The following is a 16,639-nucleotide window of genomic DNA, read 5'->3' as shown; positions in this document are numbered from 1 at the left end:
GCCCCAAAAATAAATAAACGTTGAAAAAAAAATTAAAAAAAAAAAAAAGAAAAAGAAAAAACATATACAAAGTATATGGCACATAGTAGCCACTCAATAAAGGGTAGCTATCATTGGTGCAACTCGATTTTTTTACTTAAATAAACTTACTTCAGAAGGAAATGTAATGTTATTTAAATAATGAAAAACCAACGTCACTTGCTATGAATAGAAGGTAATGGCAAAAACAGATACGATGCAAACAAATTTAAAAGATTTATTATTTATTTATGTATTTGCCCAGCTTTATTGAGACATAATTGACATATAACATTGGGTAGGTTTAAAATATGCACCACAGTGATTTTATTATGTCTGTATATATTGAAAAATGATTACCTCAGTAAGGTTATTTAAAACATCTGTCCCCTCACGTAGTTAGGATTTTTTTGTGTATGGTGAGAACTTTTAAAATTTAGTCTCTTAGGAACTTCCACAAAGTTTTAAAGGAAAACCGCCAAGTAACAAAAAAGTAAAACATTCCAAAAACCGATCTGAGACTTTCTCTTTGCCTTAATTAGGAGAATTCAAGAATAACTGAAGCAGGAATAGTGTTTTTATGCTGTGCATCAGTGCCATTTAAGGCGGTTTCCATGCACAAAAATCATTTTGCGCCCCGTGAGTGTTACCAGCTCCACTTTGGGAAACACGGACCTCATCTAGCCCTCCCGCGTGTCCCAGAAGTGACACGGGTTCTTCCTGCAGCCTGCTTTCTGCCAGCCCTTCTCCCTGTTCAGACAGTGCCTAAGTGAGAGCCGTGTCATTAAGTAGCAGTAGGGCATGGAGTGAATATTGTGGAAAGACACTGGCTTTGGAATCAGTGAGACCTGGGTGGGATTATTATTCTTTTTACTTCTGTGTGACCCAGAACAAGTTACTTTATCATTCTGTGCAATTTTTTTAATGTTTACCTATTTATTTTGAGGGGGCAGGGAGCATGAGCCGGGGAGAGGCAGAGAGAGAGGGAGAGAATCCCAAGCAGGCTTCTCGCTGTCAGTGCAGAGCCCGATGTGGGGCTCAGTCTCACAAACCGTGAGATCACGACCTGAACCGAAGTCGTGTGGGACACTTAACTGACCGAGCCACCCGGGCACCCCTGCGCCTCAATTTCTTCATGAGTAAAATTTAAAAATCTAACACACTGAATATCTACCATGTGCCTAGACAGAGCCACACTAACCATTCATCAGATGCTATTATTAGTCTGATCTCAAAAAAGTCTCTGTTCTTTAGGCCTGCCGAGTCACACATAGCTGGGTTCGTGGAACAGAAGCCTACTCAGATTAGCTCGTGTGTACTCGGGGAATTCTGTGGGCCCACAGCAGGGAAGCAGAGCCGGGTCTCATCTCTTCTTTCTCTGGGGCTCGTGGTTGCTCATTTCTGCTTCCCTTGATGAAAAGTCTTGCCTCTCTATACTTCCTCCTGCAGAGTGGCTTTCTCTGCATGATTATCGGAAGACGCACGGCCACGAATGGTTGTTGCCAGTTCCACGTCTACACGATGTCCCAGCTTTATTACCCATCTCCATACCACTAGTTTCATTCTATGACAGCTCAAATTTTGAGGAGAGAGAATGTGACTGCTCACCCGCCAACCGATGACAGGCCGCCACTGAGTTCAAGGGCACGCCTGCATCGGGTCAGCTGCAGCCTCTAGGGCCACAGGTCCCACGGCTCTCTCAGCAGAGCCTGAGGTCCAAAGTAGTGTCTCTGAGAGGGGAGAGTAGAGAGCACAGCAAATCAACGGACACATCCGCCAGAGCCGATAAGCAGCTAAGCACAGAAATCAGCGCAAGCCCTTAGCAAGCAAGTGTCTAAGTCTGCAGACAGGCTGTTAAGTAAGGAGGGCAGAAGAAGACGCATGACAGCAACAACTGGCATTTACACGGTGACTTCCTGCTCAAATGCCGAAGGCTTCTCGTCTGTTGTATTACAAAATTAACTGAATTCTAGTTCCTTGAGTTTCAGAGAACACGGCATTTTTCTGCTGTGCAAGTTGCGTGCCTCAGTGGCCTCACTGACATGCTCTCCTCAGTGCTGACCCACCACCGAGTAGCCCTGTTGTCAAAGGTTCAGTGTCACCCTCCGGCTATGGGACATATGTGCAAAAGAAGGGGACGAAGGCCAAAAGCACAGGGAGTGGAAAAATCAGTTCAACAAGCAAGTTTGAACAACAGAAAACATAATGGCAGGTAATTGAGTGACAGAAAAGGAAATCCTGGGCCTCACTGGTAGGCCCATCCGGTAACCGGCTCGTCCTGGCTCCGCGCCCCGCCTCTCTTGGGTGGTTCTGCCTTCGGTGGGCCCCCGGTCAGGAAGGAGCAGGAAGGTGAGAATGAAGGGAGCTGAGAGGTTGGGCGGGGGAGCAGGGGGAGCCCCCAGATGCAACGACAGGGAAGGCTCAGGAAAGAGGAGGGTGGTTCCGGTACTGGGAAGTGGAGTCTCAGGGATCCGAAGAACTGGCCTGAGGAAAGGAGGAGGGACATTTGGCCACCCTGAGCTGACTGGAAAAGAAAGAGAGAAGAACGTTCCTTCCAAATCTTTACCTCTGGGAGAGGAAGGAGATTTACCAGCAAGTGGCTTAGAAAGCTTCGCTGGGAATTTCAAACAGCTGTCCCATTGCCCAGCCACATCAGATTGTACAATGTGGACAATGATTGTGTAAGTATGGTCCCCATCAAAGCCAGCTGGCCTGGAATTGTTATCAGGCTTTCTAGGCAATGGGGACAGCCTGGACAAGACAATGGAGGAGATTCCCAGGAAAGCAGAGAGTTTCAGTGCTGGGGGAGGGCGGGGGGTGAGGCAGCTCCTAGGACAGTGTTTTCAAAGGGCACCAGCTGTTTTGGATCTCTAGAAGGAAGGCTCCAGTGGAGGCCCCTGTTGGCTGGAGTTTATTTTTATAGCTAACAGCTTAGATTCCCTTGGGCCTTGCAAGCTGATAGGGCAGAGCTATGAGTCCCCTTTTAAGCTGATTAGAAATTTCTCAAAAGAGATGATGCACTCAGCCTCTGAATATTTTATGTTCCATCTGTTGTCACAAACAAAAGTAAATGAGGCCACGGGTGCCTGTCCCTTTCTCTGTTGCTGCCCCTCCTGACCTCTTCTTCCCTGGTCTTCCTGTGTGTTGCTCTAGTCTCATGTTTCTAGAACCCTTTCTTCTTTTCTCTCAATTTACTTATTCATCAGTTTATTCATGCCCCCTCACCTTCCTTTTTAAAAATATAATAAACACTCCCGTACCGATATTTTGTTCTGGGCCTTACAGAGTCGAGTACAATATGGTGGTAGCCTATTAGGAACTCACAGTAGGTACTGGAGATGGGATATGACTGGAAGGTGTGGCCGCAGAGTAAGGTAAATGGGTGTGTTCAGCTGTGCTCAAGGGGAGCAGGAAAGGGTCATTGACCGGGACAGGCTTGCAGTAGGCCTAGAGGTTTATGAAGCGCATGGAGGTATGAGCTAGTGAGGGGAGTATTTGGAAATTCAAAAGGAATTCGGCAAGGGGGATGCAGAAGGTGACACAGGCAGGGACCAGATCATGGTGAGTCTTCCTGTGCATTTGGGTTTTGTCATTTAGGTATTGGGGAGCCACCGGAGAGCTTTAAGCAAGCAATTAATACAAAGTGATTAATATGATCAACTTTCAGTGAGGAAAGCAAATTGAAGTTGGGGCATGACAAGAGTCAGGGAAGTCAGAAAAAGTATTAGTCTAATAGTCCAGATGAATGATGATGTCCTCTCAACTAAAGAAGTGACAGGAAGGATGGAGAGAAGGAGATGCATTTGAGAAATATTTCAGAATATTGGAAAACCCTGTGGTCAGTTGCATGGGCGAGAGCAGGAAGGGAGAAGAGGTATTGAAAGTGATCCCCAGGGTCCCATTTATTTAGCAACTCAGAAGTGGGTAGTAACTATAGAAAAAGAAGCAGATTTGAGAGGGAAGATTTGGAAGCACTGATTTGGGGGAACATGAAGGTCATGGAGTCTAACAGCCACCCTGGAGCCTGAGGGAAAGTAGGAACGGGAAATAAAGAGTTGGGGCTTAACACACCCAGGGGGTAGCGAAAATCTTGGGTGTTCTGGTTACAGGCTCCTTGGTGTCATTGTATCATTTTGATCCTTAGAATTTCCCCACATGGGTTATAAATAGTAAACATTCAACTAAACATTCAACGAATATTTGGTACTTAAGTTAGTATAAAACTCCTCACGAGAACCCAGTGGGGACAGGGAAGAGATTTTAGAGGGAGCCATGCATGGCAGTACTCTCTGGTAAGTCCTCTCTGTGGTCACCTCCTGGCGGACAGGACTGGGGACTAACTCAGTCTAGAGTAAAGCTTCACAGAGAAGGCTCATGGATTTTAAAGAAATGATACCTCCCCTTGAACACGTTCATTAAAACAGCAATCAAAGCTTGTTTTCTTATTTTAAAAACGGTTTAAAGCGGCTTTGGTGAATCCATCCTAAATAGGTCCAATATTGGAAATACTGTAACCAAAAAATGCTCATTGTGGGTGTTATTTATCATGCAAAGGACTAGAAATCCCTTATGTGATCCAATGATATAAGAATTGCCAGGTAAATGAGAGCATATACACTGGATAGAAGGTTACACAGCCATTAAAAATCAGGATTAATGAAGAGTCTACAGTAACGTGGAAGGTGCATGGAACAGAATAGTCAATGAAAAAGCAAAGTGGCAAATTGAGCTTACTCTGTGATGACATTCCTCACCCTGGGTTCTTGTGAGGTTAGATCAGAGCATTCATTCCACAAATATTTGTTGAGCACCTGCTGCGTAACAGGTACTCTTCTAGGGACTGGGAATACAGCAGGGAACAAAATAGACAACAATATGGTGCTATGAAGCTTACATTGTACTGGGGAGAGACAGACAAAAATAAGTCAGGAAAATATTCATTATGTTACATAGGGGTGAGTGATAAGAAGGAAATCAAGCAAAGGGGATAGAGAACAGAGAAGGCCACATTTTGGATACGTTGGCAGGGACAGCCTTACTGAGGGGGTGATCCCTGACCTGAAAGAAGGTCACCGCCCACAGATGTGGGGGAGAAGTGGCCATGCGGAGGGGTAGCAAGCCTAAGGAGGGGGTGTGACTGTAGTACTCCGGAACGGCCAGAGGGATGAGGCCATGGGACAGCAGTGACCAGATCATGTGGGGTCATTATGTCATAGGAAGGACTCTGGCTTTTCCTCTGAGTGAAACTGGAGCCAAGCATAGAAGTGACACGATCTGGCTTATGCTTTAATAGGATCACCCTGGCTGCTCTGTTGAAAATAGACTGCGAGGGGTCAAAGGCAGAAAAGGAGAGATCAGGTAGGTGTCTGTGCCAGTTATCCAGACAAGAGATTAGTGGTGGCTTGGAGCAGGAAGTTAGCAGTGGAATGCTGAGAAGCGGCTGGATTCCGGCTGTATCTAGTAGGGATCTGCTGACAGATTCAAAGTGGGGTGTAAGAGAAGAGTCAAATCCTCAAAGGTTTTGGTCCTGACAAGTGTAAGAATAGAGTTTCCGTTTACTGAAACTGGGGAGACTGTAGGAGGAGCACGTCTGGGGGTGGGGGGAGGAGACCCAGAGCACGGAACATGTTGTGTCATACGAACTTTTACACATCCATTACGCATACGTGTCGGGGCCTCACCCACGTCTCCAGGCACCTTACCACCTCGGTGCATGCAAGCCTAACCTTCACATGCCAGTCTCTCTATCTCTCTGCCTCTGGACTTTCTCTGGGTTCTGGAGCCTGCTCTTCCCGCAGGCATGGGAGGCCAGAAGGAGAGGGGAATTTACATCCCCCAGGAGTGGCCAAAAACCAATTACTGGCAGTAGTTGAATCATAAATACGCCAGCTCTTCTTGTGATATCGAGGCACAGTAACTCAGCAGGATGACCGATAACTTGCTTAGTAACACATCATTTACTGGCCATCTTTCCTTTCCCATCTCGTTTCCTCATTCTTCTATCTGTATTTCCTGGGGTTATCTCCTTCGCAAACTGCTTGCACCTGCATCCCTGCCTCGGACTCTGCTTCAGGCAGAATCCAAACTAAGACAACTAAGTGGAGAGGTCATGCAGGCAGACATGCTTCTGCATCTGGAATCACCAAGGAAATGGTTGTAGGGAGGGAGTCCAAGGACTGTGCCTCCAGGTAGCCAACACTCAGAGGCTACCGAGATGAAAAGGACACAGCAAAAGAGGCTTAGAAGTAGAAGAGGCAGGAGAAAAGACACATACCATGTGCATTCACTAATATGTGGAATCTAAAAAACAAAACCAACAGACAGACTCTTAAATATAGAGAATAAACTGGTGATTACCGGAGGCAAGGAAGGTGGGGGGAGGATGGGTAAAATAGACAAAGGGGACTAAGAGGCACAAGCTTCCAGTTATAAAATAAATAAGTCACGGAGATGGAAAGCACAGCACAGGCAATATAGTCATTAATAGTGCAATAACGTTGCATGGTGACGGGTGGGGAGTACTTACCAAGGTGAGCGTTATGTGCAGAACTTGAATCACTATATGGTACACCAGAAACTAATACACCATCGTATGTCAGCTATGCTTCAATAAGAAAAAAAAAAAAAAACACAAGAAAGAGGGAAGAGAAATGCCATAGAAACCAAGTGATAAAGGTGTTTCAAGGAGAAGGCATAAAGCCTAAGAAATAACAATTGGTCTTAGCAAATTGGGGGTCATTGCTGACCCCGAGAGGCCTCCAAAGTAAGGTGCACATTCCCTAGGGGATGCCCAAGATGATCACTGGATAAGGGAAGGCAGTATTAGAATTTCCGGGGGCACCTGGGTGGCTCAGTCAGTTCAGCGGCTCACTCTTAATTTTGGCTCAGGTCATGGCCTCTCAGTTCGTGGGTTCAGGCTCCACACCGGGCTCTGTGTTGACAGCTCGGCGTCTGCTTGGGATTCTCTCTCTCCCTCTCTCTCTCTCTGCCCTTCCCCCGTGCTCTCTCTCTCAAAACAAATAAATAAACTTGGAAAAAAGAATTTATATTTATTTGTCATGATATCTTTTGAATTTCCATGATTATATATACATTTAAAATGTGTATATTAGTACACATATATTATATATATATACACACATATATATGTGCCCTCTCTGTATATATATATATATATATATATACACACACACATATATGTGGCCCTCTCTGTATATATATACACACATATATACACACACACACACACACACACACACATATATATATATATATATACATGTGTGTGTGTGTGTGTGTGTGTGTGTGTATATACAGAGAGGGCCACATTTATTTGAGATAAGTTGGCAGAGACAGCCTTCCTGAGGGGGTGATCACTGATCTGAAAGAAATAAGGTTGCTGCCCACAGATGTGGGGGGGAAGCGGTCGTGCAGAGAGGGTAGCAAGCCTAAGGAGGGAGTGTAGTACTGTAGTTCCTGTAGTAGTCCAGGAACGGCCAGAGGGATGAGGCCAGGGGACAGCAGCCACCAGATCATGTGGGGTCATTATGTCATAGGAAGGACTCTGGCTTTTCCTCTGAGTGAAACCGGAGTAGTGCTCAAAAATATTTCATGGGTAAAGAAAGCCAATCAAAAGTTGTGTGGACCAATACCCCAAGGTATCAGGGCCTTTCCTGCTTCAAGATCTTCTTTCCTATACATCCCACCCACTAGAACCTTCCCTCACTGCCTCTGCACTACCTTCCTCTAGCTGACAGTCAGATTCCAGGGAAAGCACAGCCTCTTGCTTTACACCCACATCACCTCCCGCACCTTTACCCTGCAATCCTGCTGTGCCCAGCATCTTCCACCTGCCTCTCCAGATCCACTCTCCGCCCCCCATTCTGCTCTCTGCCCCAGACTGTGTTATGTCTCCCTAGTTCTCTGGGTTCCAGTTGGCTTTGGTCTCGTGCAGGGGATCAAAGGAACGAGAGGGAGGGCCTGATACCTATTCTCCCAGCCCCTGGCTCTGTGTCTGTAAAGACGATCTTAGATCCTCTCGTGGCAAATTTTTTACACCACCCTCTGTGTTCTAATATCGATTTTCTCCCCTTTTCCCTTTGGTCCTCCAGATATATTCTGCCTGGTTCACTTTAGGTTTAAAAATGTGAATTAGTTGCTGTCATTTAGCAATTGGAACGTTTGCATAAAAATTCAGAGGTCTGACTTCTCTTGAAAAAAATCAGATGTGACAACACCGAGTCTCTGTGGCAAACAGAGACAACTGTCTGGAGTTGAGTTTGCACCGGGGCATGTCCTCCTCAGGACACCGTGGTCCCCACTGTTCCCGGTTGCTTTATGCAAGCTCGCCACCCTATCGCCACCCTGGCCTCTCGAGATATTCAAGTCTGCAAGTCCTAGCTTAAGGAATGTGTTGCCCACTACATGGGACCTGTGTCAGACTCCTGACCAGATTTGGAGAAAGGGGAGGGTTACTCGAATGTGTCCAGTCTCTCTCCCTCCTGCCAGCACCAGGAGAGTCCTCTCTCTGGGATCTCCCAACCTGCCAACCTGCTCCCAGGCCTATTCTTCTATCCGTTTCCCTCAGTGCAGCCCGAGTACTCATTCAGACACGGAAGTCAGATTATCACTCTCCCAAGAACCGTGGTCTTCCTGCTGTCCCACAGGCAAAGCCCATGTTTCTTAAGGCAGCCTCCAAAGCCCCGGATTTTCTGATCCCGCGTACCCCACTGGGCTCCCTTCATTCTCTGTGTCCAGCACAGTGGGCTCCCGCTCGAGTCCTCGAGCACACATGGTGTCCCTCTGTCCCTCGCCCGGGGCCTGGCACACATGTGATCCCACAGCCACGTGCCTGGCCTCCCTCCTCACCTCTCGGTCACGGCTCAAATGTCCTTTCCCAGGGAGGCCTTTCCATGCTCCACCCGCACCCCTTCCTCACACGTGCTGCACTTGTAATACGGGCTTTTTAAAAGTCTCTGTCCCTTGCTGAGCTGCAGGGACAGTGTCTTCCTCACTGCCTGGCACGTTGTGTCCGTGCTCACGGAACCCTTGTTGAAAGAGAGGATTTGGAGACCTCGCTCTCCTTGGAAGAGCAGTTTCTTTCACTTAGTGACAATCCAGGATACTGGGGCCTTTTTCATGTTTTCTATGATCATACATTTATGTTAGGAGACATGGCAATAATCTGATTCGACACCAAGTAGAGGAAACAGGTGGACAGGAGTGAGGCCCGGGGGGGATCCAGGGCACAGAGTTTAAGAAAGGCTTCCCTCGGGGCTCCTGGGTGGCTCAGTTGGTTGAGTGACCGACTTCGGCTCAGGTCATGATCTTGCAGTTTGTGAGTTCGAGCCCCGCGTCAGGCTCTGTGCTGACAGCTCGGAGCCTGCAGCCTGCTTCGGGTTCTGTGTCTCCCCCCCTCTCTGCCCCTCCCCTGCTCATGCTCTGTGTCTGTCTCTCAGTAATAAATAAACGTTAAAAAAAATAATAATAGGGGGCACCTGGGTGGCGCAGTCGGTTAAGCGTCCGACTTCAGCCAGGTCACGATCTCGCGGTCTGTGAGTTCGAGCCCCGCGTCGGGCTCTGGGCTGATGGCTCGGAGCCTGGAGCCTGTTTCCGATTCTGTGTCTCCCTCTCTCTCTGCCCCTCCCCTGTTCATGCTCTGTCTCTCTCTGTCCCAAAAATAAATAAACATTGAAAAAAAAATGAAAAAATAATAATAATAATAATAAAGGCCTCCCTCTCGCAGCTCCTCTCCTGCCTTATTCTGGTCCAGGCCCTGGGAGGGCAGCCTTTGCCAAGAGCCACTCAAATATAAAATAAAATTAAAAAATGGGGCACCTGGGTGGCTCAGTCAGTTAAACATCAACTCCTGACTTCCGCTCAGGTCATGATCTCATGGTTCATGGGAATGTGTCGGGCTCTGTGCTGTCAGTGCAGAGCCTGCTTGGGATTCTCTCTCTCTCCCTCTCCCTCTGCCCCTCCCTTGCTTGCTCTCTCTCTCAAAATAAATAAATAAACTTTAAGAAATAAAAGAAAAACAAAAAATAAAATAAGACTTGAATTGTGCTCAAAGGAGGTTTGTGACAGCAGCCTGACCTCACCGCGACCTGATTCTTGGGTGCCCGCAACGTGGGCGACCACGTGCCTCTGCCTGCCACGCAGCAAAGAGGATATGCACCCTCACAGGAGTCCGGGTCAGGTTCAGGGTCAGGATCAGGGAAGAGCGGCGGTGGGGGCTCTTCTGCAGCCGATCTGCCAGGTTAAAGAATGGGGCTCATCATTCCAGCTGTTAAAATAGCAGCTCTACCTAACAGGCTACCCAAAACCAAGAGTTTCTGCTTCTGGTAAGCAGGTGGAGTGAATCTTACTCCTAAGGACGGAACAGTAGAAAAGACATGACGGGGGAGGCAGAAGGCCGGACGGCTGGTAGTGGCAGTGCATCCCCGGGGCCGATTGCCCACTGAGGTGACACAAAACCCCACGGGTTCTGCTCCGTTGTGACTCGCCTCCTTCTTCCCTAGTGTTGCCTCCTCTAGAGCAAGCATGACCTCAGAGACCAGAGAACCCTGCCCCTTTCCCTTCCAGAAGCCCAGAGGACCTACCTTAATATACAAACAACACTCCTATTTTTAACTAGCGGCATCTATTTTTGCACCCACAGCCACTGTGCCTGACTTCTTCAAAGCAGTTGTGGGTCTCCAGGGGCCCTGCAATCCTGTTTTCCCATTTACTTGCCTGGAAACTTCTTTCTTCCTAATACAAAATGTGGTCCAATTCGAACCAAAAAAAAAAAAAAAATGAATTGTTTTACTTTGGAGTAGATTCACTGTGTTCAAACATTAACCATTTTTATTATGCAATATATGTTAATTGTCTGATTAATTGTAGGAAAATTAGAGAATACAGATAAGTTAAAAAAAAATTAACGGAAAACCACCCGTGATCCCCCTATTAATAAAATAAGTATTCTAAACTTTTTGGTGAATAACTTGCCAGACTTTTTTCTATGCAAATGTGTATTTGTATTTTTTTCTCACTTGTTCTGTATTGAACAACACTTCATGTCAATTAATAAAAATCAGCATCGGGGCGCCTGGGTGGCGCAGTTGGTTAAGCGTCCGACTTCAGCCAGGTCACGATCTCGCGGTCCGGGAGTTCGAGCCCCGCGTCGGGCTCTGGGCTGATGGCTCAGAGCCTGGAGCCTGTTTCCGATTCTGTGTCTCCCTCTCTCTCTGCCCCTCCCCCGTTCATGCTCTGTCTCTCTCTGTCCCAAAAATAAATAAACGTTGAAAAAAAAAATTTTTTTAATAAAAAAATAAAAAAAATAAAAATCAGCATCATTAATTTGACAGCTGCATGGTGTACCATTATAGAGATGGATGGACCACACTTCATTTTAGCTGTCTCTCTTGCTGGGTGCTGTTCCCCATGTCACCAAAGTCTTCTGACATAGGGAGTCTTGTGCCCATGTCAGATTATTTCTTTAAGGTTAATCGACCAAAATGGCTGGCTCAAAACATGCAGCCATGCTTAAGGCTCTCAATACATAACAGTAAACTGCAGGCCAGAGCCATCATACCAGCGAACCCTCCCGCCAGCCACATGTCACCCTGCCGGTCAGTCTCGTGCACCCCCTGACCTCTGCACAGACCTCTGTGTGGCCCGTACTCTTACATTATGTGCTTGGTGCTGCCAAAGTCAGATAAAACGTAGCCACGTGGGAAGAGGGAGGAGGGGGAGACAGACAAGGAATCAGCATCTATAGGCCGGTGCGCTGAGATTATCGTACAGAGAATACACGGAATTGACGTCCTGGGACTGGTTCTGAGGCTAGCCTTGAAGGGTAATCAGGAGTTACCTGAGTACAGAACAGGGAAGCAGTGATGAGCCAAGCAGAGGAAATGATCCAGATGGAGGAAAGGTCCCAGGCATGGATGTTCAGTCCCTTTCCAGGGAACAACAAACAGTTGTGTAACGTTGTGCGTGGGGCTGCGGGGACTGTGGACAGGAGCGATGCAGGATGAGGCAGAAGAGGGGGGTTGGGTCTGATGAGGAGGGGCTTTCTGGGCTAAGCAAAGAAGCTTACACTTTACCCAGACAACTAGATAAAGATCATCAAACTGAAACTTCCTTGGAAGACAGGAGTCTTGGAAGTCCGGAAGTCCTAGAAGACAGGAAAACACACCAAAGCTGTATGAGGAAAACTCACACCGATCCCAGGAATGAGCACTGTTGTGAGCTCAAGGAACTCCCGTCTGTCTGTCATCACCACTGACGAGCTCCAGGAGCTTGAGAACAGCCATTTAACCTCTGTGTCCAGTAAAACAAAGGGGCCCATGTGGGTTCCTCACACGTCTAGCTATCTATGCACCTGTGAACATGGGCACATCGTCTCTCTTTTTTTTTTTTTTCCAGAAAAGGTGGCCATTAAGATCCTGGACAAGACCAAGCTGGACCAGAAAACCCAAAGGCTACTGTCCCGTGAAATTTCCAGCATGGAAAAACTGCACCATCCCAACATCATCCGTCTGTATGAAGTGGTGGAGACCCTATCCAAGCTCCACTTGGTGATGGAGTATGCAGGGGGTGGGGAACTCTTTGGGAAAATCAGCACTGAAGGGAAACTCTCAGAGCCAGAAAGCAAGCTCATCTTCTCCCAGATTGTGTCTGCCGTGAAGCACATGGTGAGTGGGTGTGAGGGATGGAGTCTTGCCCCCACGCGGCCCACAGTGGGAGCGTGGGCTCCAGTTGGCCACTCTCCAAGCGTCCCCAGAGGCTTTGGGTCCTGCAAAAGGCAGACAGTAGTCCCTTCTGTGAGAGTCTAGATGAGATTACACTCTTTGCCCCCATCTCGTCACTGCCAGACAGCTGGCTCCACGCTGCTTCGGGGCCCTGTCTCCCTGCCTCTGTGTCTCTCTCCCCTCTTACCACGTCTCACATTCCAAATCCTCTCCACCCTTCATGATTCCGCTCAGTTTTGTCTCTCTCTGGAATTTTCTTCAATGTCACGTCAGCTCATACAGACCCTTCTTGCCTTTGGTGAATTCCTCCAGCTCTGGCTCCCTCTGTGCTCAGCTGATTAGCATTTATTATGTCATTCTTACTTCAGTCCTCTGATCATTTCTTTAGGTAAATGTGGACTCCCAAAACACACACACACACACCCCTAGTTCCTCCCAGAACCGGTTCTGCTGTGCCTCTCCACTGTTGGCTGTTTTGCCCCCACACACTGAGGAGCCTGACACGTGGGCCTGACCGCCATCTTTACGGCTCCATGAGTGCAGAAGTCTGGGCTGTCCTCTTTACCTAGTGCAGTCTCAGTACCGTTGGCAGAAAAGAGACACTCGTCTGGGGTCTATGTGAGGCAAGAGGCTATTTCTAGTTCATTCTTCTGACTGGATGCTGTGGAGGCAAGGCTGTCATCAGTGACCTCCTGGACAAATTACTAAGGGAAATTAGTGACCCAGGGACCCGAGATAGGCATTGGGAGGGCGAAGAGAAGGAAAAGGAAGTGAGTGAGAGAGAAAAGCCCAACCGTAATGGGGGTGGGTGCTTCAGATCTTCAGTTCCACCAGGTGTCATTTAAGTGGCCCCATGCTGTGGTGAACTGTCCCAGGGCCAGGCAGTAAGCCAGACCCACATTGAGCAATGGAGCAGATGGGCAAAGAGTCTTCCACATCCCACTTGGAAAAGAAATTGAGTGGGAGAGCAGAGGGAACTCAGACTGAGGCCTCTGAAACTCCATGCCCTGACATTTCTCCCATCTGTCCAGTGGTGAGTCACGGACACAGATCCAGATTCCACTGAGTGTGTCCACTCTGGGCCAGGACCTTGCTGAGCACTGCAAATACAGTACCACTGGCCACCCTCACAGCAATCTCATGAGGTGGCTTCCAGTATCTCATTTTACAAAGAAAGGAAACACTCATATTACGCTGCTGGGATCATTGAACCTAAAATTAACCCAGCCATCAGGCTCCAAAGCCCAGATTCTTACCCCAGGAAGCCCAGCAAAGTCACATTAAACCATCCCAAGAGCCCTCGGGACTAAGTAGGTCAGGGGTCTTCAAGGTTGTCTGTATGGATCCAGAATGCGAGAGTGGGGGTGGGGTACATGCTCGCCACCCACAATGGGACTTGCTAGAACTTGCTGAATATAGCCTCTTTCCTTCTACTGAATTCTGGAGAGGAGCCCCCACAAAGGAGCAGGGTTGAAAAGTTGGGGAGGGCTCTAAGTCTCGTTGGTGTTGGCTCTAGTCAAGAGTTGCTCAGCCAGAAAAACTCATTCATGGCCTCAAACATGAAGGATTACCGTTTCGTTGTGTTTTGGAGCGTGTAGTTTCAAAAGATCTAAGTTTCATTTCTGGCACTGATTCCTGAGTCACAAGTGTCAGACAGAGTCCAACCGTTGCCCCACGGAAGAACAGAACCTTTGGTCTGTTTGGGGGATGTGTGGGTGTCACGTTGGCTAAAGGGCATGGCCGGGCGGCCCTTGAGGCTTGCAATCTGAGTTAGGTTGACATCCGCTGAACTGGTTATTACTCCGTCATCTATCACTTCACTGTTTCAGAGCAACTGACACATTCGCTTCTGTTAGTATTATTCCTTGAAAATGATAGCTTTTCCCTGTGTCTTCTTCCACAGCATGAGAACCAAATTATTCATAGAGACCTGAAAGCAGAAAACGTGTTTTATACCAGTAATACTTGTGTGAAGGTGGGTGATTTTGGATTCAGCACAGTAAGTAAAAAAGGCGACATGCTCAACACTTTCTGCGGGTCGCCTCCCTACGCGGCGCCCGAGCTTTTCCGAGACGAGCATTATGTCGGCATTTATGTGGACATCTGGGCCTTGGGGGTGCTTCTGTACTTCATGGTGACCGGCACCATGCCGTTTCGGGCAGAGACCGTGGCCAAGCTGAAGAAGAGCATCCTGGAGGGCGCATACAGCGTGCCTCCGCACGTGTCCGAGCCCTGCCTCCGCCTCATCCGGGGCGTCCTTCAGCCCGTACCCACCGACAGGCACGGCATCGATTCCATCATGAGCAATGAGTGGATGCAAGGGGTGCCGTACCCCACCCCTCTGGAGCCTTTCCAACTGGATCCCAAACATTTGTCCGAAACCAGCACCCTCAAGGAAGAAGAAAACGAGGTCAAAAGCACTTTAGAACACTTGGGTATTACAGAAGAGCACATTCGAAACAACCAAGGGAGAGATGCCCGAAGCTCCATTACAGGGGTCTATCGGATCATTTTACATAGAGTCCAAAGAAAAAAGGCTTTGGAAAGTGTCCCGATAATGATACTACCAGACCCGAAAGAAAGGGACCTGAAGAAAGGGTCCCGTGTCTATAGAGGCATAAGACACACATCTAAGTTTTGTTCAATTTTATAAATTGCGTTAACTGCTGATAATTAACCAAGAGCATTGTTGCTGCTTTTAAATTTTTTCATGGACAACTTGGGTGGAGACATTTTTGTAATTTTTAAATAAATTTAAATTTAAGATCTGCATTTCCCCCCCAGAAAAGCCTAGATTTGCTTTCTTGTTCTTCAACTCTAGCATTCATTCATTTATTTAATCAAGAAATATTTCTGCCAGGAACTGTGTAAGGTGACGAGGAAAGAGCAAAGAATGACACAGGCCCGGCCCCTCCCCTCCTGTGCAGGATATTCTAGTGCTGGACAAAGGCACCGACAAAGACATTTTTTACAGAAAAAATGTCAGATAGTGATAGATGCTTTAAAGAGAATGCAAATAGGGTGATGTGATATTGGAGGTTTGCTACCTTGGATGGGACCGTTAGGAGAGGATACTTGGAGTAGATAGTCTGAGATCTGAATAGGACGCAGCAGTGACCCTTGGAAAGCAGGCCAAGGGCATTCCAGGCAGCTAGGGGTTCAAGACTGGGTTCCTCCCAAACAAAGCCTAGGACAGAGGCTCCATGTAGAATAGTTTCTTTGGGAAATGATCCTGGAGAGGAGAGAGGGGCAGGGGAGAGAAACAGGAAAAGCCAACACAGACTGGCCAGAGCTATGGGTGGTCGGCACTCAGTCCTGCAGGACGCTCTGAGGAGCCTTATGGAACACATCTCAGGTGTCTGCCTAGGGCACAAATGGAGAAACATTTACCCATCACCTCCTGTTCACCACTAGTCAAGAGTGGTCCCATGGTGTCACCTGCCCTGCATCCCCAGAATTTGCTGTGTGTAAGTACCCCTGGAGCATGCTTTGGAAGAACATTTGCAGATTATGACGTGTGAGTGCCAGATGAGTTCCTGGTGCTTCCCATGCCATAGTGTCAGAGAAGCCCCGGAGGTGGCCAGGGTCAGGTGACAAGATACGATCAGGTAGGACCTGCGTAAGGTTGTTCAAACTTGCATGGAAACAGTCACAGCCTCAGTGGCTGGAGGGAGAAGCGTGGCTGGAAGGATCTGATGGGCACATAGCTGCTACCTGGCACACACACCACCCCAGGCTCTGCCCCGACCCACCCTCTGTTAAATCCAAGTCACTGCTGGCACTCCATGCAGGAGGATTAGTAGGACAAGTTACAACAGTGGTTCTCAGGTCCGGTGCATCAGAATCTCCTGGAGGCTTTGTTAAAACAGACCGTGAGAACC

The 16,639-nt window shown here is 47.9% G+C and overlaps 1 protein-coding gene across 3 annotated transcripts in view; it reads left to right on the top strand.

The window, feature by feature from the left end:
- NIM1K (NIM1 serine/threonine protein kinase) overlaps positions 1 to 15,541 on the top strand; it is a 66,760-nt gene extending 51,219 nt beyond the window's left edge. For all 3 annotated transcript variants that reach the window (XM_023238605.2, XM_019811263.3, XM_003981431.6), the window contains 2 exons: positions 12,433 to 12,701; positions 14,662 to 15,541. In XM_023238605.2, the coding sequence (XP_023094373.1) occupies positions 12,433 to 12,701; positions 14,662 to 15,411 (1,019 nt within the window). In that variant the 3' untranslated portion in view covers positions 15,412 to 15,541. The remainder of the gene's footprint in view (positions 1 to 12,432; positions 12,702 to 14,661) is intronic.
- Positions 15,542 to 16,639: the final 1,098 nt, after the last annotated feature.

Source organism: Felis catus, chromosome A1, assembly GCF_018350175.1.
Source record: "Felis catus isolate Fca126 chromosome A1, F.catus_Fca126_mat1.0, whole genome shotgun sequence".
Classification (NCBI taxonomy): domain Eukaryota; kingdom Metazoa; phylum Chordata; class Mammalia; order Carnivora; family Felidae; genus Felis; species Felis catus.
This window is presented reverse-complemented; position numbering and strand designations above follow the sequence as displayed.